At 39.7% G+C, this 25,513-nt stretch overlaps 2 protein-coding genes across 7 annotated transcripts in view; one reads left to right on the top strand and one right to left on the bottom strand.

Annotated features, from left to right (window-relative positions):
• ZC3H13 (zinc finger CCCH-type containing 13) overlaps positions 1 to 182 on the bottom strand; it is a 55,896-nt gene extending 55,714 nt beyond the window's left edge. The window contains exon 1 of one of the 3 annotated variants that reach the window (XM_078384065.1): positions 73 to 182. The gene's annotated coding sequence lies outside the window, so the exon portion shown is untranslated. The remainder of the gene's footprint in view (positions 1 to 72) is intronic. The other 2 variants (XM_078384225.1, XM_078384156.1) reach the window with 2 other exon arrangements.
• DNAJC18 (DnaJ heat shock protein family (Hsp40) member C18) lies at positions 80 to 24,880 on the top strand. Of its 4 annotated transcripts, none has more exons than XM_020788077.3 (8): positions 80 to 626; positions 9,733 to 9,916; positions 11,335 to 11,480; positions 12,853 to 13,038; positions 14,448 to 14,560; positions 16,317 to 16,426; positions 18,772 to 18,944; positions 22,581 to 24,880. In XM_020788077.3, the coding sequence occupies exons 1-8, from the start codon at positions 590 to 592 to the stop codon at positions 22,703 to 22,705; spliced, it is 1,074 nt and encodes a 357-aa protein (XP_020643736.3). In that variant the 5' UTR covers positions 80 to 589; the 3' UTR covers positions 22,706 to 24,880. The 4 variants fall into 4 exon arrangements, with proteins under 4 accessions (XP_020643736.3, XP_020643737.3, XP_020643738.3 ...); XM_020788078.3 differs by having other exon boundaries at positions 225 to 353; XM_020788079.3 differs by having other exon boundaries at positions 264 to 837.
• Positions 24,881 to 25,513: the final 633 nt, after the last annotated feature.

The raw sequence follows: 25,513 nt of genomic DNA, 5'->3' as shown, positions 1-25,513 counted from the left end.
AGAAACGGAAGCCCCGAGAGAGGGGGGGGTCAACAAATGATAGTAATGGAAACGAAAGTCTGCAATTCGTACCCAAGCCTTTTCACAAAAGATGGGTAGAGTAAAAAAGGACACACACATAATGTTCAGACTCATGTCTTCCTCTCTAACAGCCACGATTCCGGAAGTTCCGCTATTTCGTTGAAAAGCGCTCTTGCCTATAACTCTCTATGTACTAAGAAAAAGGCCACTCTAGCACTTGGCACCTCTATGGCTAAAGCTGTGGGCTTTGCTTTGGAAATAAAAAAGGCGGCGCGGGGCTCAGAGCAGAAACGCGGGCAAGGGGACACGTGTTGCCGTGGATGCTGCTCAAGGTACTGGAGTTCAAATGCATATGTTGACGTTGGTTCCCATTCTTGGTCGTGCAACGTCCGCACCTATTCAGAAGGGGGCTTGATCCGGACTAGCAACTGGGGTGGGTCGGGAGGTGAGTGGGAGCCTGGTCATGTGAGCAAACTACAACGTCCAGGTTGCCGTGTGGTGGGGATGCTGCATCACGTGAACTGGACTCGCTTCTCGTCGGTGTTCCTCCCTCCCCAGCAGATGGAAAATGGCAGTGTTGACTCCCGGGGAGCGGTGGACTGAAGGTAACTCCTCATGCTTGTGATGATGCTGTCATAGCCTGGGAGAAACTGACCCTTGGCTGGGACTTCTCTTGCACGTGAGAAACGGGGAGGGTGTCGTCTGAGATGACCGCAAGAAAGAGCCATACAGGCTGAAACCTCTATTGTGGCGAAAGCTTGCCTTAGAGAGATTTATGCCTCAGATGCCTAGAAGGTTGGCATCAATTAGCTACCTGTGAGTGCTTTTTAGATGGATAATTACGCAATTGCTGCTTTGACTCGATTTTTAGTACTACTTGTGTTTTCCATTTTTGTCTTCTCCATTTTGCAGAATGGCATTGTTTCCCCCCCTTTTAATATTGTATACTTCTTCGATTTCAATATTGTCTTTCAATTGTGTTAGCCATCGTTCTATACTCATTATTTTCAACTCTAAATACAGTAATCTCTTTTAGTGTTGTAAAGTGCCTTGGGTCCTTTTCAAAGAGAAAGGACGGGTAAAAATATTTTAAATAAACAAATAATGAGCTAATAATAATACATTACTGCACCTCGGAAAAAGAAACCAAATGTACCATTGCAAGATGGGAGATACCTGGCTTAGCAATACTACAAGTGAGAAGGATTTGGAATTGTTGTAAATCACAAGCTGAATATGAGCCAACAGTGTGATATGGCTACAAAAAAGGCAAATTACTGTATGTTTTAGGCTGCATTAATAGAAGCATAGTTTCCAAATCCCACAAGGTGCTAGTCCCCCTCTGATCAGCACCTTTGATTGGTTGGTTGGTTGATTGATTGATTGAATTTGTACCCCGCACCATCTGTTAGGCCTCATGTTAAGTATTGTGTCCAGTTCTGGACACCACACTTCAAGAAGGATGCTAACAAATTGGAACAAGTTCAAAGAAGGGTGACAAGGATGATCAGAGGGCTGGAAACCAAGCCTTATGAGGAAAGACTGAGCCTGGAGAAAAGAAGGCAGGGGGTGGTGGTGTGATATGATAGCACTTTTCAAACATTTGAAAGGCTGTCATACAGAGGAGGGGCAAGATCTGTTCTCAATCATCCCAGAGTGCAGGACACACAACAATGGGCTCAAGTTACAAGGAATCAGATTTTGGTTGAATATCAAGAAAAACTTCCTAACTGTTAGAGTAGTACGCCAGTAGAACCAGTTACTTCGGGAGATGGTGAGTGCTCCAGTACTGGAGGGATTCAAGAGAAACTTAAACAACCACCTGGCAGGTATCCTTTAATTTGTATTCCTGAATGGAGCAGGGGGTTGGACTTGATGGCCTTATAGGCCCTTTCCAACTTCACTAATCTATGATTCCATGAAATCCTATGATCTATGAAATCATTTCCCTTAGGATATTTATTTCTAAAGCGTAATTGCCCAGGAAATAAATACAGTGGTGCCCCGCATAGCGACGATAATCCATTCCGGAAAAATCGTCGCTATGCAAAAAAAGCCCATAGGAATGCATTAAAACCCATTTAATGCGTTCCTGTGGGCAAAAAACTCACCGTTATGTGAAAATCCTCCATACGGCCGCCATTTTTGCTGCCCGCACAGCGGGCGGCCATTTTTTTACCCGGCGGCCATTTTGGAACTGCCGATCAGCTGTTCTAAAAACATCGCTATGCGGAAATTGGTAAGCGAAGCAGCTTACCGATCATCGCAAAGCGATGTTTTACCATTTAAAACATCGCAATGCGATTGCAAAAATGATCACAAAAAAACTGTCACTATGCGGATTCGTCGTTAAACAAAGCGCTCGTTAAGTGAGGCACCATTGTAACTTATTTACTCTGCGTTTAGTGCTGTCTTTGGCTTTCATGGGCTCTTGGTTTTACTGTTTCCACAATTTTTCACTGCATATGAAAGTATGGAGACAGATACTAGATATGTTGTTCTTTCATGCGACTGATCTGGTGATGCATTGGCCAAGATTCTGTTGCTTAGTGTAATACAGTACTTCATGAGTGTGATGTCACTGGTCCAGTGCATTCTATTTCCCAGTGATCACACAATGTACAAGAAAGCCGCCTAGAGTGGTCGAAATGACTAGATAGGCGGGGTATAAATACAATAAGTAAATAAATAAAATAAATAATGTTCCATGCCCAAGTGGTATTAATTTTGGAGACTGGGCTGGAGTGATTCCTTGATGGACAGAAGGGTTGCTTTTAAAGCATCCCTTTCTGGTTTGATCAGACTCACACTTTTTTTCTGTCTGATCGTATCTTAAGCTACACTAAGTAGGCCGAATTGAATCAACGAGGATTTAGTGAGTCAACTCCTCCGTAAGTTTCATTGTTTAAGATTAGCCTATTTTATCTGCAGTTTGCCATGCCAAAGTAAGTTGCAGTTAGAATAGGCCCATTTGAATCAGAGGAGCTTTCAGAGGAGTTAACTCACCAAATCCTTATTGATCAGCGGACCTGCTACCAGTGTGATTTACAATAGTTTTGCCCATTGTGTCACTAAATGTATTTGTTTTAAGGTATTACAAACTATTGTTTGTTTTTGCAGTGATAGACTAATAAAACTACCCCTTAGCGTTCTCAGATTAGAAGGGCTGAAGTATAAAGTAGGCTATAGAGCTGGATCAGGCAACAGGACATATACTGGGAGGAAAAGAGGTGGACAGATAGAGCCTGAGAGTGGAAGTTATGGATGGAAGGATTAATATGTGAAAAGAGATATTTTGATGGAGGGCAAAAATCCTAAAGTTGTATAACAAGTTGTCATCTTTATTACTTTCTGTCGGTATTGCAGATCATTGTGTAGGCTCGGTAAATGTTGCATTACTTATTAAACCTGAGTTCTACAATTATGTATTCCTTAGTTACTATGGCCTCAAGTAGGTGCTTAAGTATGTGAACAACTGAAAAAAATCATGGGTGAAACACCCCATATGGAACAGTGATGTAGTCTATATTTCAACAGCACATTCAAGCTGATCATCTCATGTTGAGAAATTAGGTGATGTAAATGTAGGTTGTGTATTAATTTGAAGTCTAGAATGATGATGTTAGGATCATCTGTTTTGTTTCCTGTGTCATTTCAAGCCATATAAATATACCTCTGCTGAGCCTACTATAACAGCATTCACTGCTAAACAGATTACAGTACAGTAGATGCCTTGCTGATTTTAAACAACACACAGTATATGGAGAGAAAGGTATAATTCTTATTGGTCATATTTACATTTCATCTTTCCTCTAGTGAGTTAAAGATGGCTGTGACGTTCCCCCTCGTGGCCCCTGTTTGTCTCCCCAAATACAGAGTTCACAAAGGCAGACCAAAAACCTCTTGACACGCTGCCACCAGTTGATCTCCTTATCAGTCTACAGTACTTTACTTAGAAAAGATGAAGGTCCATTCAGTACTGACTTTTTAATAGAACAGGTTTATTGATTACAGCTGGTTTCTAGGATAATTCATAAGCATATTCTTTCAGTTTCACCAAGTATCAATATTAATCTTCTATATTAAATATCACAGGTTACTAGTCACTCCTCAGATTAATCACTCCTCAGATCCCCAAACTATCTCTCTCTGATTCCAAACCCTGACTCAGACTCTCTGACTGACTCCTCCTCTCAAGCTCTGCCTTTTTTAAACATCTCTTGTGGCCCCACCTGTTAACCATATTAGCATATAACTCATGAATAATACATGACATTACTTAACAAAGGGTGAATGCTACATTCCTCCCCCCTTAAATATGTTTGTTTGGGAAACACGTTTTCTATCCTAAACAAACATGCATCATTGCATAAAAACTGTACTTGCCATCTGGTACAATTTTGCAAACAATACAACATCTTATACATCAAACACAATATCTTATCACTCTAAACTTCATTTAATGCGTTCCTATGGGGCCCAAACTCACCATTCAGCGAAGATCCTCCATAGCGCCGCCATTTTTGCGCCCTCGGTAAGCGAGGAAATCGCACGAAAATGGCTGTGGTGGTCATTTTGGGCGTCCGGCGGCCATTTTGGAACCGCCGATCAGCTGTTTTAGAAACATCGCAATGCGAAGATCGATAAGCGAAACGCTTACCGATCATCGCAATGCGATGTTTTGCCCATTAAAACATTGCAATACGATTGCATTAGCGATCTAAAAAAATAGATTGCTATGCGGATTTGTCGTTAAACTGTGCGCTCGTTATGCGAGGCACCACTGTACTTTACCTTATCATTTAAACTTACTACATTTAACATTTCAACCTTACAGAAATATAACATAATCAGGAAACTTTTACATAGATAATTAACTGGTTAATCAATAGCCCATTCAAGTTTATTTTTAAAGTCCTTGAATCATTCTCCATGTTTCAGTCCATCAATATTCAATTTTTTTCATCACTATACACAAACAGAAGATTTATGATAACATTACCAACTTTGTTTATTCCCCCATCAAGGTATCAGTAGCCACAATCTGAGTCCCTTTTACGCTATGAATTACAAAGTCCAAGTCTTTCACACACCCGTTGTCATCTGCTTGGCACAGAGCCTCTCCAAGTCCAATGCTCGATGTATCCATGATGATGGTGAACTCCTGGCTGTAGTCAAGTGTGCTGTAGACAGGTCCGGTCGTTACTGCCTCCTTCAGCTGTTCACACGACTGCCGGCACTCAGGGGTCCCTCTGATGATCTCTAGCTCCTTCTTCCACATTCTCTTCAGTTGACTAGCCGTCATAGGGCTCTCTGTTGTCCACTGGACGTCCTCTGCTTGCTGTTTCTTAGTGACGCCTCTGTCCTTCTGGCTCGGGACTTCACTTTCTCAGATAGGGAAAAGGGTAGGTGATTCCCCCTCCACCTCCCAAACATCTCTGGATGCGTCCTTCTTTCAGATATCAGGGCCTATGCCTTCCTCCTGACTCACAAATTCACCCACAGGTATTTTCATTGCAGAGTTTTCCCTATGTGGGGGACCACTATCACGGGTCACTTTAAGATTCTCAAGCGAGTTTCTTTTAAGTGCAGTCTCAAATGATTGGTTTGTTTTAGATGCACTGAGCTTGTTATCTGATTCCAGTTCTTTATTCACTGATAAGCTAGGTAGGGGTTTGCTTTGCAAGGTTTTATGGTCTACTTCAGCTACAGAACTACTAGACTCTCCTCTCCAGAGCTGGTGCAACACATCTATAGGTTCTGACCCTGACAAAAGCCATTTACTCCCCTCTGTAGATCTCAGTTCCACCACTTTGTTCTTAGGACAGAATGATCTTTTCTGGGCCTCATACAAGCCTTTTCCCTTTTCAGGAGTACTTTACAAGCTTGGCTCTGCCATTTCTAAGGACTTTTCCCTACATAAAAGATCCTTGTCCAGGCAAGATCTCTCAGGGCACTCAGGAGACAATAAAGTGGGGGTACTGGCCACTTCAAGGCAACCCACCAAGCTAGTGTCCTCCTTCTGCTCCAGGGCAAAACATATTTTTATTGGGATCCTTTAAAAGCATGAGTTCAGTTTCTGAATGGTTATTAAGCTGACATTCTAAGGAACTTTCTCCCTCCAGGCTTCCCTCTGCTACAGTATCCATTTCTACTGCAGTGGGTGATTTCTGCTCCCCTTGTGAGCGTGTAAGTAAAAAGCACTCTTAACATGCTCTATCAAGTTTAAACCTTCTCTATATGTCAGGTCTTTATCACTTATAGGGTGTCCAGGGGTCAGTGGAAGGGGATTTTCTTTAGGTTTTCTAATACCATCATTTAAAATACCATCTTCCTGCCGTTAACCAATACAGGAAGTATCATTAGGGGTTTTCAATGTACAGTGTGCCCTCGACTTACAAACTTAATCCATTCCGGAAGTCTGTTCATAACCTGAAAAGTTTGTAAGTCAAAACCAAATTTCCAATAGGAATGCACTGAAAACCATTTAATCCGTTCCAGCTGTTTTTGGTTCTTAAATCGAGGGGCGGTTCGCAAGTCGATTCATTAGTTCACATAGGAACTAATGCAAAGCTGCTTAATCCGTTCCTACCACTAGGGGCAGAGTTTTTTTTTCTTTTCCCCTTTCCCCCCCTTTTTTTGGGTTCGCTACTCATTGCCGCGTTCGCAAGTAGGGTCTATAGTTTCCTATGAGATCGGGTTCGTAACCCAAAACGTTTGCAACCAGAGCCGTTTGTAAGTTGAGGGCCCACTGTAACCTTATCAGCCATTTCTCCTACCTCAGGGTTCTTCTCTAAACTGGGGCATCCCTGGTTTGATTCAGAGGTTAGGGATTCCATTTTTCCTTCAGGGATTGTTAACTGCTCTCCCAGGGCACATGTTACCCCCAAAGCACTCTGCACATGCTTAGTTAGATCTAACCCAATTAAACAAGGTGCTGGAATTTGATCAGAAATTGCCACATCCCAAATTCCGACCCAGTCTCTCTAGTAGTTCATCTTTACTTTAGCCATAGGAAAAATCACTGGAGTAGAACTTATTCCCTTGATTGTAACAGTTTGGTTTAGAATTATTTGTTCTCTAGGATGACACAGGGTTATGTGGGAGCAGGTATCAATCACTCCTACATAAGACTTCTCATTAATAAGAATTTTCTCACCAGAGTTTTGTACTAAAATATCTTCTGTCTTTACAAGAAAACGCTGAATGACCTTGGCTAGTGGCAGATCAGAATTTTCTGTTGTGCTAGTTGCCATGGAGACAGAACCATTGTTACAGCTTCCCTGAGGTAATTTTTGAGGTAATTTTTATTGAAGGGTCTCTTATTGTTGTCCCAATTTTGCCTGTTAAGTTTTACCTCTGAGAACTTGTGGTTTCGAATCTCCCCAATGTAATCAGCTGTTTCACCTGCTTCTAATAGATTTTTAGGATTTTTGTCTTTAACTAAATAATGCAATTCCCCAGGCAAATAGAATAAAATTGTCCTGACCCAATCACATTTTTTATCTGCTCTAGAGAACATTTTCACGTTCCATCCATTTGTCCAAACATTGAAGCAGTTTAGCCCCTATCTGCGAATAAGATTCTTCAAGCTCTGTGGTAAGGGCATGAAATTTCTCCTCAGGTGTTCTGCATTTATGCTAAATCTAGAATATACCATCTTTCTAGCCTGCTGTAAAGGCATCTGAGAATACAGTTCTGCTAAATCTCCACTTATTTGTGATCTTAGTATTATCATCCTTTCTTCATCCTTGATATCAAAGTCCCAACATGCTCTCTCAAATGAAATAAGGAAAGATTCTGGGCAATCTTCATTCCTATATTGGGGAAATTTCTTTACCTCGAATTTTGAGAGATTTCCCTCAGTAGTGCTGTTGTTATTCTTGCTATTATTGTTTTGAGCAGCAATTTCCAATGTTTTCATTTCTATTTGAAATTCCATTTGTTTTAATACCATTTGTCTGGCCTCAGCCCTCTCCTTTTCTCTGATTTCTAGTTCCCTGAGCTGTAGCTCCTGAGCTTTCTCTTCAGCTCTGGCTTTTTCTCTCTCCTTAATCTCTAATTCCATGAGCTGTAGTTCCTGAGCTTTCTCCTCAGCTCTGGCCTTTTTCTCTCCATTTCTAGTTGGTTTTTCATAGCTAGTTCCCTCAATTTAAATTCTTGTTGTAATTTCTATTTTTCAAAATATTGGGCACCTAGATCCTTTTGTCTCTCTGAGGCACTCTCAGCAATTTCCTCCTGTTCCATTGGAGTTAAAGGGTCTCCTCCATTTCCTGAGGTAAACTCACTGCCTCATGACTCCCCTTTTTGCTACGTTTAGGGCATGTTTACTTCTGAGATAATTAGTCTTGATTTTAAAAAGGATCTGTCTTTCCGCTTTTAATTCCAGTCACTGAAATAATTTTATATCTCAAGCCTCTGCTTTGATTTTTCTATCCTGTCAGATCTGCTCTAACCTCTGGCTTCCACTGCTACAAGTGTTCCCTTAACTCTCAGAGCCTTGGATTTAAGCTAGCCACAAGGTCTCTCAAATTCTGAGGTAAATATAAGGATTTTTCCCTTCAGAGTCGTTCTCAGTCTTTAGTTCCCCCAGATCTGGGATCAGAAGACCCACCACTAAGCTGTTCCACAAAAGCTCTAGCTGGTCACCACTTCTTCACCACAGACCTCTGACTAAAAAGGTACCCTTGACTCCAAAAAATTCACTTTCAACTCTGGCTTTACTGGATTCTTTCGTATCCCGCCACTGGACACCAATTGTGACATTCGCTCTCGTGGCCCTGTTTGCCTCCCCAAACAGAGAGCTCACAAAGGTAAACCAAAAACCTCTTGACAAGCTGCCACCAGCTGATCTCCTTATCAACATACTTTACTTAGAAAAGATGACGGTCCATTCAGTCCTGACTTTTTAATGGAACAGTTGATTACAGATTGTTTCTAGGATAGTTCATAAACACATTCTTTCAATTTCACCAAGCATCAATATTAATCTTCTTTATTAAATATCACAGGTTACTAATCACTCCTCAGACTAATCACTCCTCAGATCCCCAAACTATCTCTCCCTCTCTCCGATTCTAAACCCTGACTCAGACTCTCTGACTCCTCCTCTCAGGCTCTGTCTTTTTTTAACATCTCTTATGACCCCACCTGTTAACCACATTAACATATAACTCATGAATAATACATGACTTATTACCTAACAAAGGGTGAACACTACAATGGCATATATGACTCTCCTCTGCACTTTGTCCTCAAAACAGTCCTGTGAAGTAGGCTGAGTGTGCCTGGCCAAAGTCACCCAGTGAGTGTAATGTCAGCACTGCAGACACTATATGTAAGTTATGATTTCATCGAGACTTTTTGATCCAAGTATGCTGTTCCATTCTCCCCCCGCCCCCACTCTGAACTACTGTACACAAAGGCAAACTTAAATTGTGAGTCCCCTACAAGGGTAGACCCTTTGAATCAATGTGATTTTGCTGCAACAATATTTATGTAAGTAGTGTTGATTCAGTGGATCTGCTGCTGTTGCGATGAACAGATTTAAGTAAAATCTCCATTTATTCTTGCAATATTTACAGTTTTTTTCTCTCTCTTTTTGGATGAATAACTATATAGAACATCCAGTTTCAGAGCATTATCCTTCTGAATACCACCTGCTGGGTTACTACATAAATATAGAAATAAGAGGCCTATCTTTCTTTGCAGCATTAATTGATGAGCTCAGAAGAAACCCATGTCCATCGGAGGAAATGCGAGACAGATTTGATTACTGTGGCTGTACTGACTGTCTGAGAATGAAGGAGCATGCATCTGACAATGGAAGGAACCGGTCTGTGCCTGGGGAGGGAAGCAGAACTTACACAAAGGACCAGTTATTGGGGGTGCAAAGGTAGGTAGGACACCTTTCAGATTAAACCAGCTTTTCCTTAATTGGTGCCCTCCAAGTGCTTTAGGCCACCACCACCCCAAGTGGCCAGCAGCAGTGCTGGCTGTAGAGCACTGGTCCTCAACCTTGGGCCTCCAGATGTTCTTGGACTACAACTCCCAGAAGCCTTCACCACCACCTCTACTGGCCAGGATTTCTGGGAGATGAAGTCCAAGAATATATGAAGGCCCAAGGTTGGGGACCACTGCTGTAGAGGATAGCCCCAAACCACTGGGGAGCCTAAAGAATGTATTCATTTGTTGAGCCTCTGTCTCTTAAATTAATGGATCAAAATGTTAGTAGTTAAGCTGATATCAGAAGCCAGTTTTCATCGTTATGCTTGAAAATTAATGATGCGGTTTAGAGATGGGATATTCATATTTGTCTCGCAGGTGAGACGAATATGAATATCATCACCACAGGTGGCTGGACCTGTTTGATCCTCCCCACAGGACCAGGCGGTCACTTGTAGCATTGTGTGTATGGCTCTGCCCGTTCATGCTGCACCCATTGTGGAAGTAGCCAGGGTGGGGCTTCCCTGCCTCCTTCCACTGCTAACCACTCAGCACCTGAGCAGGGAGACTTGTCATCCTGCTTCCTTGCCAGAGTGGCTGGCAGCACAGGGAGGTGGGCAAGCCCCAGATGGGCTACTTCTGCAGCTGGCACGGTGTGAACGATGGCAGCCGCGTGCACTGCAAGCAGTAAGTGGATGGCCCAGTTCTGGGGGAAGGGTCCAACTGGGTGAAAACGAATATCCCATCTCTAATGTAGTGTAAACAAAAGAAATCAAACTCTTATATTTTAATGGGCACTGAAAAATAATTGATGGTGGCTTTTGTTTCTCAAATGATACGTCTCTTTGATGCTACTTGCAAAGTTGCTAAAGGCAGTTACTATGAAGGTTGATAAAATGAAATTCTTCCCTTTTAATCTATAAATTATTTGTTGAGAGAAATTCAAGAGAAAGAGTACATGCTGTTATCGTTTAATTGTCTTCTTTTCCAAGGAACAGTGATCTCTCTCATGGTATGACTAGCTTTCTAGGTTTCCTTCGCTCTGTCACATCATTGAGGTTGAGAAATGTCAGCACTGGCATCCTTCATTTTCCTGGTCATTATAAGTCAAAAGGAACTGGGTTTTGTTTTTGAAAGCTCAACATCAGAGTCATCTTTGGCCCTTTCTGATACCCTAGAAACTCTGATGTACTTGCCATCAACCAAGTACAGAGGATTAGAATAGCTTCTTCATTCACGGAAGTCTCGTAACAATGGTTTCATTTTCATTACCAGAATTTAAAACACGCCTGAGCATCTTTTACGACCCTTTCTTCAAGTTTTATTCAGAAAAAGATAAACAATTCAAGGATTGTTGTTTTGTTGCAGAATAAAGAACAGTAAGAACTACTATGAGATTTTAGGCGTGGGGAGAGATGCAAAAGATGAAGACCTGAAGAAAGCTTACAGAAAACTTGCTCTGAAATTTCACCCTGATAAGAACTGTGCTCCGGGGGCAACAGATGCATTCAAAGGTACATGAAAATTACTAGATGAGGCTTTTGCCAAGTGTAAAGAGGGATCTGTGACCTACCGGCCAGTTGAAGAACAGATTGAAAAGGTAGAAGCAAGCAAAATAACCCCGAAGGGCTGCAGTGAAGGTTATTTACTGTTTTGTAAGGTAGCAGTGAGAAAGTCTTTGGACGAAAGCCCCAAAGGTTCACCCTAGCAGAACTCTTTTCCATTTTTTTCTGCTTTGGTTACAAAGGCACAGCAACAACAAAGCTATTGTTCTAACAGTCTTATTGCACAATGTAGCCCTGAAATGTTTGCAACCGATAAGCACAGCAGAATTCTTGACTACTTTGCTTGCTTCCTTATGACTTCCTCACTATGTGAAAAATGCAGATTTATAAAATGGTGATCACCGTCTACATGGCAGGGCATTGGTTCTTATAGTTGCTCAGAAAGAAGTGCCCATTTCTATTTCTTGGTATTTATTGATTTACACACTCATTCAATTTACACCCTGTCTTTCCACCACCCAAAAAACAAACTTCAAAGTAGCTAGTAATTAAATAACATTAACCAAGTTATTAACATCTCAAAACTAATCAATTAAAAAAATTTAAATAAAATGCATTAATTTAATGTATAGTATTGTGAGAATTGGATCTGGTGAAATGGAGAGAATAGAACCTTTGTGGAGTTGTCCAAAGATCTTTAGCTTTAGGGAATGATATTATGGTTAAGACTTGAAGGGTTACAAGGTGCTGGATGTCTAGTTTTCATAAAGAACAAATGTCATCTTCTTAGTAGTAGCTGAACACGTAAGAACTGGACATTCAAAATCATAAGCTCTTGCCATTATAACAAATTTATTGTACACTTTAATTTCTGTAAAAATTTTCTATTTCCATACGTGTGCAAGCATGGTCTTATTTGACAGTACCAGTGGTAGGTGCATATTTAGCTTCAAATCTGACTATAAAACATTTTTTAAGAATAAAATTATTGTTTTGTGTTTTTTCCAGGTGAAAGTAAGTTTTTATGTCAGTGGTATTTTCACAGATCTAAAATCATGTCCATTAAGCTATGCATACTAATTTAGCATCTTGGAAGTAAGATAAAAGATTGGAAATAACATATTCTTCCTCTGTTACTTCTGTTAAGTAAGCACAGCACTTGCAGTCGTCCCAGTCCTAATACGTTCTATTGTTCTCCAGGATGAGTTTAAAACTATTTGTTTCAATGGAAAGATCTTTCCCTCTTGTATGATCTCTTCATGTTTCTAAAGTACTTGCTATGTTGCTGTCCTGTGTTAGTTGCCATCAAATGAGATTTCGGTTCTCTTTTGTTTAGTGACCATTACGCAACTGTTCTTGTTCTTTCTGTTCCACACGGCAGCAATAGGCACAGCATTTGCAGTTTTGAGTAACCCTGAAAAGAGATTACAATATGATCAATTTGGAGAGGAAGAGGAGATTTGCTACACCAATGTACCCAAGCACTATCGCTATTATAGAGAGTTTGAAACTGATATCACGCCAGAAGAAATATTTAATATGTTTTTTGGAGGGAACTTCCCAACAGGTGAGTGCCCCTTTCCTGCTCTTGCTTTGAAGTGCAGCAAAGGATGCTGTTTTTTTCCTCAAAATATTTATATTTCAACCTACATCCAAAGTTTTCAGAACAGAGTGTTTGTTGTCAGATGCTGGGTAAGACATCAGCAACCCCCTGCCTGTGGTAAAAGTTTGTAGTAAAAGTCGAAGCTTCTATTAGTCTCATCCTCTTTGTTCATTAATTTACTAGTAAAGCTCAAGAAATTATGTTTTGTGCACATGCTTTCACTTCCAGGGAGCTTTGGTACGATCCTAGCTGCATTTCTGTGATGACTGGCAAAAGCATGAGGAATGTATCCCATTGTACCTGAGAAACAGGGGAACAAACTGTCTCTCCTCAAATGTGTGGATTGGTTTTACTCTGGAAGATTCTCTGTATTATAGTGGACTCACCATATTCATATCTCAGCTCTGGGAAGCCAGTCTATCCCAATGATAGGGAACTTTGTGGCTTAAATCCCATCAATCTCACCAACACAATCTGTGCCAAAGGGTTATGGGAACTGAAGTCTAAAACATCCGCAGAGGCAAAGCTTCCCCATCTTTGGATTAAGACTAGATCTTGCCAGCTAGGAGATGTATGGATGATACCTGGATTAGTCCTTCAGTAATTACAATCTGAAGCCTTTGTGATTCCATCCCAATGTGTACAAATGAAGAAAGGAACTGTAAACAAAAACTCATCCAATGTCACTATAAGATTTAGTATACGTAAAGATTTCGAGATGTTCATCCCTCTTTTCTTCCCATGGCGGGCCTCAAGGTGATGCACATCACAATTCAGTGACATGTAAAAAGTTATTATATCAAAATACATTCAAATCAGTTATATTATTGAATCAATTTAAAGATACATTGGCTAAAAAGGATTAGTAGAAGTATAGCAACCACTGGTTAAAAGCTTATTCCTGAATACACAGTCAGTAGCCCAAAGCCCACCAAGGCACAAAGGCCTTTGTCTGCTGACAGGGGGGACTACAGAAAAGCGGCCAGTCCAGTTTCCCATGGAAGGCAGTTCTATAGCCTGGGAGCAGCCACTGGGGGGGGGTGTCATTGTATTTTTTAAAAAAAACTTCAAATCCTAGAATTCTCCAAGAATTCCCGTGGCAGAATTGTGGGCATCCCAGCAGACAGACCTATAAGTGCAGACACCTTTATTTCACTCACCTGGATGGAGAAGGCCTCATTCCTGTTGCACAGGACAGTCAAGATCCAGACCATACAGTTAGTTCATTCTGCAACCTATAAAGGCTGGAACTTAACTTTTTGAAAGGAAAGCTATGTCATGAAAAGAATAAGGATCCCTCTTTTATCCTATGTAGATGGAACGTTTCTTACTAATAAGACAATCATTTTCTTTAAAAAAAAAAAAAAAAACAGGAAACATACACATGTTTTCACATTCATCCATGGATCCCCCATGTTATCCACAGCGGAACAGACACGAGAGAACCTGGACACAGGAAGAAGAGGAGGAGGAAACAAGACCTCAGGTACTTGAGAGGAAAATTGTTAAGTGCCCTCCAAAAGTGCTACATGTTTCTTATTCTTAGCAAAGAAGCTGGTATTGTTTGTAATATCCTAACATTTTTAAAAAGATGATATTTTGACATTTGAGAATAGCTTAGGCCAGCTTTGGAGAGAGAACCTTTTTATACAGTATGTGGGCATAAATCCTACCAAACTCTGTGGCATTTGTCTCTGAGAAAACACAGTGGATCAAACAGAATTAATGTCATCTCATGGAAATACTAAAAAAAATTGTTTTGATTATTTTTGTAAGCTGTTCCTTAATGGAAAGGTGTGATACAAATATAATAAATCAGTGAATGATTTTGTGGGTAAACAGGACAGAGATGAGTGTATCATTTAAGAGAACATCCTCTCTGAACCTCCATAAGTTTCTTAAAAAGCTGTCATACTTGTAACTCTGGCAGTGACCTTGCTATGTCCTTCAAAAGCAGCCACATTTTGTCTCCCAAGACGCCTGTGAGATTGAAAGGGATATCTGCTCAAGATCACCAGTGAGCATCATACCCATAAGCCCAGATCTATCAAAGTCCAATGCCGTATCCCATACATTCTTCATTGACACACCCTTCTGTTCCCTGTTAGCTCAGATCTGGCAAATGCATGTGTAAATATAGATTGAAAAAAAGGGGTTTTCACCAGTTCTGTGAAATGCACATTATTGGACAAATGTGCACACCTCTGATCTTTGTATCTCTCTATGGCACATTCCCCCTGATTCAGGCACATTTCCCCAATCTACTGGAGGGAGATGAGAGGCCACAGAGAGCAGTGGTAGGAAAGAATTTGTTCTGTAAGCTGTGCTTTGAACACAACTTGCCGACTATTCAGAATGACCTATTTAAAAAAGGATAGGTACTGTACCCAAGCAAATAATTCAGGGATGGGCAACCTCAATAGGCATGTGGGGATTTTTTACTTTTGTGGCCCATTGCAGGTATACCGTCCACAAATTTTCCAGTTCACTTCTATGGGCATTTTAAAACCCCAAATGCCTGTTTTTAGTGCTACCAATAGGCACAACCAGTAAGCCATCTCTGAGCACTCTTTACCCAGAAAACCTTGGGAAGGTTGCTGTCAGTTGGAATTGACTTGACAGTATATTATTGTTGTTAACACAGCACACCTTGTTTTAGAAGAAAATCAGGCTTTATACAGCCTTATTTTTTTTTGGCACGCACACACATATGTAAAATATTTTTGGCCACATGATAATGGTTGGTCATGGGTGCTCTGGAAGCTGCAAGAACTGGGGGGAAAGCAAGCAGCATGTTGCCAGGCTATGCAATAATTTACAGCTAGAGTTGCCTTCAAACAAAAGGATTTAAATACTTTAGAAAATTCTTCATGCTGCTTTACTTTCATGATAAAATTGCATGTCAGATCATAGCAGTTCAGTCAAACTGAACAGCTTTTTTTTACATTTTTACATATATATAAAATAAAAAGGGGCAGGTAAGCATCCTTTTCTGATGCCTTGCAAAGCTTTATGAAAGCAGTAATGTTTTTGCTATGTCAGTTGTGCTAACCTAAAGAACCTTGATCAGAGAATAGTAAAAGTCCATCGATATATGTTATCTCATCATGACTACTCCCTTTTAAAGATCAATTTGCCAGATGTTAATGTCCTACCTGAAAGCTATATTTTTGCTGTTATGAATTTGATTTCCTTCCATCTCTATCTTACATGCTTTACTAGCCCTTTTTCTTCATTTGCAGAATTCCTATTCAGCATTTATCCAGTTACTTCCTGTTTTTATTATAATAGTTGTGTCAATAGTAACTCAGCTGATGGCTACAAATCCACCCTACAGCCTCTTCTTCAAATCGTAAGTCCAGAGATTTTTTTCCTTCTTCGCAAACCTCGTTTAAGATTCCAGAGGGTTTTTCACATTGACCTTTGGGCACAGAGGTTAATCCCGAGTGTCGGAGAAGGCCTGTTGCTTGTTGCGTTCAAATACAGTAGCAGTTAAACTGGAAAGCTGATTAAAGCCTCTTGAACTGCAAAAGGCACTGCCACAACACTTCCCCACCTCCAATGGGGAGCTTTAAGTTTCGTGGTGAAAGTAGTCTTGATAGATACTGATTGTGGATGTAACATAAGAACAAAGAGTGGGTGCACACAGATTCAGTCATGCTTAGACACATGAAATCTATGGAACTTGACATTAGTCATGCCTAACTTGGCCTGGTGATTTCACTGGGTCTTCTCTCAGTTTGACATAAGACAGAATCCAACCCTAGATGTTTCTGTTTATATTCTATAGAAAGCAATTACTGTTCTTATCTTTAAAAAAAGAGTAATAAAATCCAGCTAGCATTTTCTGGCATCAGCTTGAATGATGTTAAAGCCTGAGATTCTCAACCCCAGACACTAAACAGATAGGAAAATCCATTTATCCATTAGAATATTTTGGCCAGTATTGTATGCAATATTTACACATGCAGAATTAAAACTAGAAAGCTGCCATGATGTCAATCATAAGAGCCTGGTCCCATGTGCCTGGCATTTTGTCAAATCACTATAACAACATCTAGAGTTGGGGCTTAAAGCATAAATTTTGAACAAGCAACCAGCTTGAGATGCTAAAAGACAAAATTATTAATAATGGATTGACTTTTTTCCGTTATCCTTATGCCAAGCAAGGTGCAAGTAAAACCCAAGTAGGAAAAGGATTCTGGTTTTATTTGGAGAGTACATACTTCAAACAACATACTGCGTTTTTAAGAGGTTAGGATGTAGATTAAAGACAGTTGCTTGGTGTTTTTTTGTTTTAACAAAGAAGGCTTATAAACTTGTTGTAAGAAAGAGAAAGAAGTGCTAAAAGGTTGATGGGATTTACTAAATATTTACAAAATGGAACAGCTTCAGTGCAGTAACATCCCATAAAATCCTGCCTGCTCTGTAAAATCAGAACGAGAGATCCTTTTTTGTGTCTCACCTAGAGTAGAATAGCAGTTAATGGCAATAAGAAAAAAGGGTCTTCTCGGTGGCTACACCAGGGCTATAAAATATGTTACCTCCCTGGGAAGCATGTATGGTTATCTTTGGTTGTTTGATGAAGATAATTTTATTCCAGCCACCTTTCATTTGTGAAGTATCTTATGTTTTGTGTGTAGTGTCTGGTTTTACTGTGTTTTTAACATAGTACTTTATTGCATTTTAAATCCATTTTCCTGTATGTTTTGAATTTGATCTAGATCCAATAACAGTGTAGAGCTCACATAATAAAGTTTTTCCCTCTCTCTCCCTTTCTTCCTTAAGTTCCTGGAGTTACCGGAGAACTTTGAAGGGTCTTCCAGCCTTCTTAGGCAGATTTTAGGGGTGCATGGGGGGGCTATAGGGCAAAGGAGAGGTTACCCCTTCCTGGTTCTGCACACAGAAGTCATCCCATTTGTGTATTCCCTCCCCCTCAAATGTGAGCTTTCTGTTTGTACAGTGATTATAAATCACCCTAACTAGCACACTGGCACTTAAAGAGAGGGACAGAGATACTTACGTAAATAAGAAAGCTAGAAATAACAAATCTTCATTTTAAATAATATAACATTGGTGATCCTTGAAGGGATTAACATTACATATTTTGTTTACTTTATATGTTCGCTTTATATGTATGTTTGTTTTTTTTAAAGTCCTACATTCATTACTGGGCCAATAATGTAAATAGTACTGATCCTCAGATACTCATATGAGCTAAAGGAGTAAGCTTTTTTATTCTAGTTCAAATTAATAGAATGCATAATTAGGGCAGAGGTCATTTGCTAGTAAAAAAAGTACAAATCACAGAAGGCTTTGCTTTAAATCATATTACTTCAGTGTTCCTTAAGACATTAGCATTATGTCCTCTTCTTGTTTGCTTTATAGCACAGATTCTGTACTACTGTAAATTTCAGAAACTAATCATAATACTGATCACATGAAAAACCTTTAATTCTTTTGAAATCTACTTGCATTTTTATGTGGATCCCATTTTAGCTGGATAGGACTGTGGGCATTGCAAAATGATGTAGATAAAAAGATGTTGAACATGTCTGATAAACAAAAGAATACAGTTTATATAATTGCTTTGATAAGAAGACAAGTAACTGCAAATAGCAGTATTATGTGTACAAACATATATTTCCTGACCCCACTTTTGAGTGGGCTGAAACCCTATTTTTTGCTTCATTACAGGAATATAGGTCACACAGTTGTTAGAGAAACACAGAACCTGCAGGTCCCTTACTACGTTGATAAGAACTTTGAAAATAACTATAAGGGAGAAGACCTTGAAGAGCTTGAAAAACAAATTGAAAGAGATTATATTGACCATATCCAGACTACCTGCAGGAAAGAAAAGCAACAAAGTAAGTCTTTTGTTCATTCCTAAGCATTCCTAAGTAGACATGGTCTAGAGGGGAGGGGTAAAAATCAAATAAATAAATAAATAAATAAATAAATAAATAAATAAATAAATAAATAAATAAATAAATAAATAAATAAATAAATAAATTCTACAGAGACAAAAAAACACCCCTTCATTAGATGCTGAAGTCCTCTTACAACATAACGAAGCCAGAAGGCCAGAGACCATGCTATGTATAGCATTTGCTACCCCGTTTCCCCGAAAATAAGACCTAACCTGAAAATAAGACCTAGTATGATTTTTCAGGATGCTCGTATTATAATCCCTAAGCCAAAAATAAGCCTCAGTTAAGTGAAACCCCACCTTCCACCATTGTGCAGCAATGAGAAGATGATGACATGACTGTAAAATAAAACATCCTCTGAAAATAAGCCGTAATGCATTTTTGGAGCAAAAATTAACATAAAACCCTGTCTTATTTTTGGGGAAACGTGGTATTATCCACTGTTTTTGGCATCCGCAGGGGGCTTGGAACAAATCCTCCACAGATACAGGGATCCCACTCTACTGAGGATGTCTGATTTCAGAAGGTTTGAGACATTGGAGTCTATTGTTGATAGAGGAAAAAATCCTTCAAAATGCTTGAATGGGCTGGTTAGCTCCTTTTGTCACTACTAGAAAATGTATGGCCAGTGTGAACCGGATCATTCCTAAAGCATTCTTACCTGCACCTTTCTGGGTTCTTGTTCAATGCTACTGTTTTTCAGTGCAGGGTAGGATTGTTTCTTTTTGGTTTATTTCCAGCATAAGCAATCACTGGGACTGAACCAAAGTGTATCTTGCTTTAAATTTCCTTTCCACTTTCAGTTTCAAAATACAGTGGTGCCCGCATAGCGACATTAATCCGTTCCAGGATTAACGTCGTTATCCGGAAACATCGCTATACGGAACGTAAAACCCCATAGGAACACATTAAACTCCGTTTAATGCGTTCCTATGGGGGGGAAACTCACCGGTAAGCGAAGATTCCCTATCCGGCTGCCATTTTCGCTGCCTCGGTAAGTGAGGGCAGGGCGCACAAATGCTGTGGGCGGCCATTTTCTGCATCCGGCGGCCATCTTGGAACCACCGATCAGCTGTTTTCTAAACATCGCAATGCAAAGATCGGTAAGCAAAACGCTTACCAATCATCGCAGTGCGATGTTTTGCCACCTAAAACATCACAATGCGATCGCAAAAAATGTGTCGATATGCGGATTCGTCATTAAATGGTGCGCTCGTTAAGCGAGGCACCACTGTACCATTAAGATGGCCTAAGAAGACACTTTAGCTACTTCATAATAATGGGAAATTAAAAACTTCCTCTGCTTCTCTTTGGAGGGGCAGAGGAAGTAAGCAAAAAGGTTTTTTTTTCCTCTTAAAAAAAGCCTGTTAAGACAGCACTGATGCACTATACCTTTTAGAAAAAAAATGAAAATTGAAATCTTCCTCCCAGAGGAAGGATGAGAGAGGAGGGCTCAAGGAGAGGGGTTTTAGAAACCAGTTTCTTAAGACACCTGAGCCAAATTGGGTTACTTGAGGTGTATATGCTGTGTGGATGCAAAGATTGCACTTAATGACACACCAGACCTTTACACATTAAGTGACCCTGTTTTGTTTGTTCCAGCCTGTTCAAATTGAATTGCATAGCCAAGTGGGTTCATTTGCATTTGTTCTGGGTTCATTTGAATTTGTTTTAATTCATCTTGTGAGCCCCGTTCAGTCCTGTACTGCAAGAAGAGCAGGATATACATAAATAACTCAGTTATGCAGTATTCTGCCAAAACATTGGCAGCATAGCAACACAGCTGAAAAATAATCCACATATCCACAATAAAAGTGTGCAGAAGACTCATTTTTTAAAAAATGAGGAATAGTCTCTTCTCTAAAACAAAGTGTCCATCTTCTGCCTGTTTATTTTAGTGTGGCAAGGTGTTTGCAGCAATTAGAAGTATTTTTCCCCACTACCTTTTGTCATTTCGCTGCTAAATTTAGACAGAATGCAAAACAAAAAATTAGCTCCTGTCCCATCTTATGGTCTGCAGCTGGCACCAGACCCGATGTTGCCTGCCACTGCTAAAAAAGAAAGGTAGGTATATAAGACGTTGGGAACAAGATAAGCTAAATTAAAGGAGATTATTATCCAACAACCTAGGGCATAAAATATTTATAGGAAGGCAAGGAAAAACAGAAGCAGGGAGGCTGGCCAACAGGCTGGCTAAAGGAATCATGACAATGTCAGGGCAGAGGCAACACATATTGTAGAACAATGGCCTGAAGGAATAGGGTTGGAAAAACTGACCTGGAAACCACTTTCTCTGGGTGGATGGCAGTCCTGTGGTCAAATGACAGGTACTGAGCAGGAGACAAACAAACACATAGTCCAAGCTGATGAGAGCAACGTATAATCAGAGCAGCTGGAACTCGTGCCTGGCAAGAGATGGTGATGACTTTGCAGAGCTTTGACTTAAAATGAAGTGTTTTATAGAACTGTAAATTTTGTTTTAAAGGTAAATATAATTTAACAATTTTGTGGGAGTCATGTTCCATTTTAAGCTAAATTATTTTGAAAAGATAGCATTTTGTAACTGCATTTGTTTATGAAGTAAGAACATCTGAATTAAAACAATAGCTGGAATCCTATTGCTTAGCGTAGTAAATCATAACTAGAGTAGGGTCATTAAATCAATGGAAGTTCTTGAACGGACACTCCAAACCCACTGACACAGTGGGCCTCCTGTAGTTCTGACTTACTACAGTATGCAACAGAATTTCAGCTAATCTTTCATTACTCAACCCTGCAGTTTACCCTTCATTTGGTTTACTAAATATCCTGTCATTCATCAGCCACTACTAGGACTTCCAACTTTGTTGATAAAGAGTCATTTAAAGTTACACTTTCTTTTTATACCTGCTGGTTGATCATCAGTTAAGACCTTGTAAAGGCCTACAGGATAAATTTTCTCACAGTCTCCTTCCTCTCATATCCCACCAGGCTTTCTGTACCAGAAATATGCAAATACAAAGAAATTCACAAGTGTTTGCACTACACATATACAGTACACATAATACAGACAGTGATGTCATAATCACTGCCCTGGCTCAACTTTGGGTTTCATAAGCCTCCAGTAACCACAGACTCTGTCAGCTATAATCATACATGCACAGTCCGACTTCAACTGGGTTAAAAACAGATAAATATAAATTAGTGGATTATTTGCTTTTCAAAATTATCCTGGGATCTGTGTGCATATATAAATAAACATGTTACAGCTGTATCAGTATGTAACTTCCCTTCACTGAATAGAAATTGCCTTTTTATTGTCCTAGCTTAGGTGTCAACACGTACTGTATATACTAAAAACAAAGGTTGCCCAAGGAGACTCTGTAATGCCGAGGCCTTGGCACCAAAAAAGAAAGGGCCAGCGAACCATGTTAATCAAGCAGTCTCCTCTTTCAAACTGTACCTTCCCCTTCCTGCAATATTTCCATGAGTCTTTCGTATTGTCTTAAAAGTAGTCCAGTTTGGGGGAAAAGATCTTAGATTTTTGGGGGGTCTTAAGCATAACCACCTTCTTTATTATTTTTCATCTTTCAGAATCAGAGTTATCTAATTTGGCAAAGCTATACAGAGATGAGCGGCTGAAACAGAAAGCGGAATCCTTAAAACTTGAGAACTGTGAAAAGCTCTCCAATCTCATAGGAATACAAAGGAGCCCCTAATTCATATGAGACACAAGAGGAGAAACAAGCGGTATTGTCAAGTCCGGTATGCTATTGGTAGGAATTTCAGCTTGGCTCTGTGTTCCTTGTGTGATTGAGAGGAAAACTGTACTATAGAGACATATAGAGACTTAGTACTGTTTTTATTATGTAGTCAGAGCTGTCTGAACTGAGCCAGCAAGGCAGCACCTGCTGCATTACATACGGTATATTTGGTTCCAAGGCCCAGTAGTATTCAAACATTTAGTGATTCTTTGGAGGTTTAACTATGTTTGGCAACAGCTTTCGTATGATACTGTCCTGCCATTCAAGTGCCAAACAAATGCTTCCTAGGAACACAGCCATCGTGCTCACTGTTCTTGCCATGAGCACAGAGCCTGCTCAATTTAGCATCCATAATCATGATCTTACACTGTCGTTCCCATAGTCATCCAAAGCCACTGTTCAACCTGACTTGCGATGGATGTTTGACAGAAGGGGCATGACTGGCTTTGCTCTTCACTCGTACGTCTATCAGTGCTTTAAGCGCTATGGGATGTATATACGCAGCACACTTTGCTATCACTATTCTGTTTTAACAGAATTTGCAAAGAAAGGGCGTTGAAGGTATGTTGTCTTTGTTAACTTATTACTATTTATTTATTATTTATTTATCACTTATGAAGTATATACAATTCCTTTTCATGGTCTATGTGACTTATACTAGTGTGTTTCCCTGTGCTTGAGGAGAATGATCTGGAATATTCTAAAGCTGAGCTGATACATCTTGGTGGGAACCTCACACCTGCATGTCGATGCCTATTCCCTCCAATTTCCCATTATTATTATTATTATTATTATTATTATTATTATTATTATTATTATTATTATTATTATTATTATTATTATTATTATTATTATTATTATTATTATTATTATTATTATTTCGACATACTGAGGCATACTCTTGTCTAAATTGGCTGAGTGTCTTCATTGTTGTAAATAGATCTTAACATTTTCTGTCATTTTACAGGTAAAATGTGAAAATTTAGATTTAAAGTTATTTTTTCTTGGCTGCTGAGGGCTTTCTCAGCAGATTACGACTGTTTGACACTGAAGAGTGGAATATTGATTTTGGCCAATGTTTGAAAACAGGTCTGTGACTCCTTTGGCAGTGTGTCATAGGTGCGTAGTTTTTGTTTGAGTTATTTTGCATCTGAAAGAAAGGCAGCAGATTGCATCTGATCTTGGACCTAAAAAATAACTCCTTTATATCAACCCAAAGTTTCTGAATAATCACAGCTGAGGGAGCAACTAAACAGCATAAAAGTCAGTGTAGGGAAGCCTGATGGGGAATGGTCTCTTTTCAGTGGAAAAAATCGTATTTCTTTGTTCTATCAGCAGGGGTTGCTTCATTTTGCTCCGATTCACTGGTATCACTTTTCCCCACTTTCCGCCCTACATGATCACTTGACCCAATGCAAAGTGGCACTCCTGGGGTGGTCTTCGTTCCCTTCAACCAAACTCCTGTTGTTTCCAAATGGTGTTTCTTTGAGGGGGGGGAGACTGTTCAAAGTCTGCACTGATTTAGATAAGCACTGTGTCACTTCAGGGAGGGAATGAAAAGGGAAAAGGAAAGAGTGATCCCAGTGGAAATGGCAAATTGATACCTTGTCAGATCCAAGGCTGTTTCTGCTATTGCAGCGCAGTGACAGTGTGTTTGGGACTTCTTCCAAAAGACGTCAGCTCAACTGTAGAAGATTCTAGATATGTCAAAACACCTTCGTTTTTCAGTTTTGGCACATACAGTTTATTCAGAGTGCGCTTACCCACCACATATCATTTCATCATACATGGACATTAGTTGCAGCAAATATTCTCATATACTAAATATTTGGGAATATTCCAAAGGTACATTTTAGACCCAATAGTTATTTTGATAGTGTCAGACACTAACATTTAGCCAAGGTTACAAAATATTCCTGCTTTATTAATTAATGATTTTTTAAAAAACAATGACTGGGTTGCAAATTGCAGGACAAATCCCTTCCTGAACATTTACAGTCACAATGAAGAGTGTATTTTATTTGTCTCATTTAGGCTATAGACAAATCTATAGCAGACATTGTAGCATAAACTAAAGACTTGGTTACCTTTAGTGAACTAGCTTATTATTAAATGTACTCCCATGTGTGCATGAGTTTTGAAAATATTCCTTTGTTCTGAATTTACTTATTTCACATCAAAGACTAGTTGAATATTCTTATTTATATAAATTGTTTGGTGAGATTTATTATTATGAATGTAAATATACATTGACAATATGGTAATTCTATGATCATACTGAATCTTGATTGTATAGTTCATTTTTCAGAAACCATTTAGATGTATATTGTATTCTCGAAGGCTTTCACAGCCGGGTTCTGACGGATCTTGTGGGTTTTTGGGGCTCTTTGGCCGTATTCTGAAGGTTGTTCTTCCTGACGTTTCGCCAGTCTCTGTGGCCAGCATCTTCAGAGGACTGGAGTAGGAAGTCACAGAACATAGGCAGAGTTCCTATTCCAGTCCTCTGAAGATGCCGGCCACAGAGACTGGCAAAACGTCAGGAAGAACAACCTTCAGAACACAGCCAAAAAGCCCGAAAAACCCATAACAACCATTAGATGTACATATTGTTTAACCAGTTCACAAGTGAATATTAACATGCTTTAAATACACATTTAAAAGTCTGGAAATATCCTGGGCTAATTGATTAGTGGATCTGAATGTAACAGTTCTCTGTTACTTTGGCCTCAGCTCTTAGGCAATCCCAGAAGTACAAATGAAGTG

Source organism: Pogona vitticeps, chromosome 1 (genome assembly GCF_051106095.1).
Source record: "Pogona vitticeps strain Pit_001003342236 chromosome 1, PviZW2.1, whole genome shotgun sequence".
NCBI classification, from domain to species: domain Eukaryota; kingdom Metazoa; phylum Chordata; class Lepidosauria; order Squamata; family Agamidae; genus Pogona; species Pogona vitticeps.
This window is presented reverse-complemented; position numbering and strand designations above follow the sequence as displayed.

Excerpts from the sequence above, each read along its gene's own strand:
- DNAJC18 (XM_020788077.3), top strand. The coding sequence starts at position 590 with ATGGCAGTGTTGACTCCCGGGGAGCGGTGGACTGAAG. Across the intron at positions 14,561-16,316 it reads AGGAGGAAACAAGACCTCAG|AATTCCTATTCAGCATTTAT; the intron begins GTACTTGAGAGG and ends CTTCATTTGCAG. Across the intron at positions 18,945-22,580 it reads CAGGAAAGAAAAGCAACAAA|AATCAGAGTTATCTAATTTG; the intron begins GTAAGTCTTTTG and ends TTCATCTTTCAG.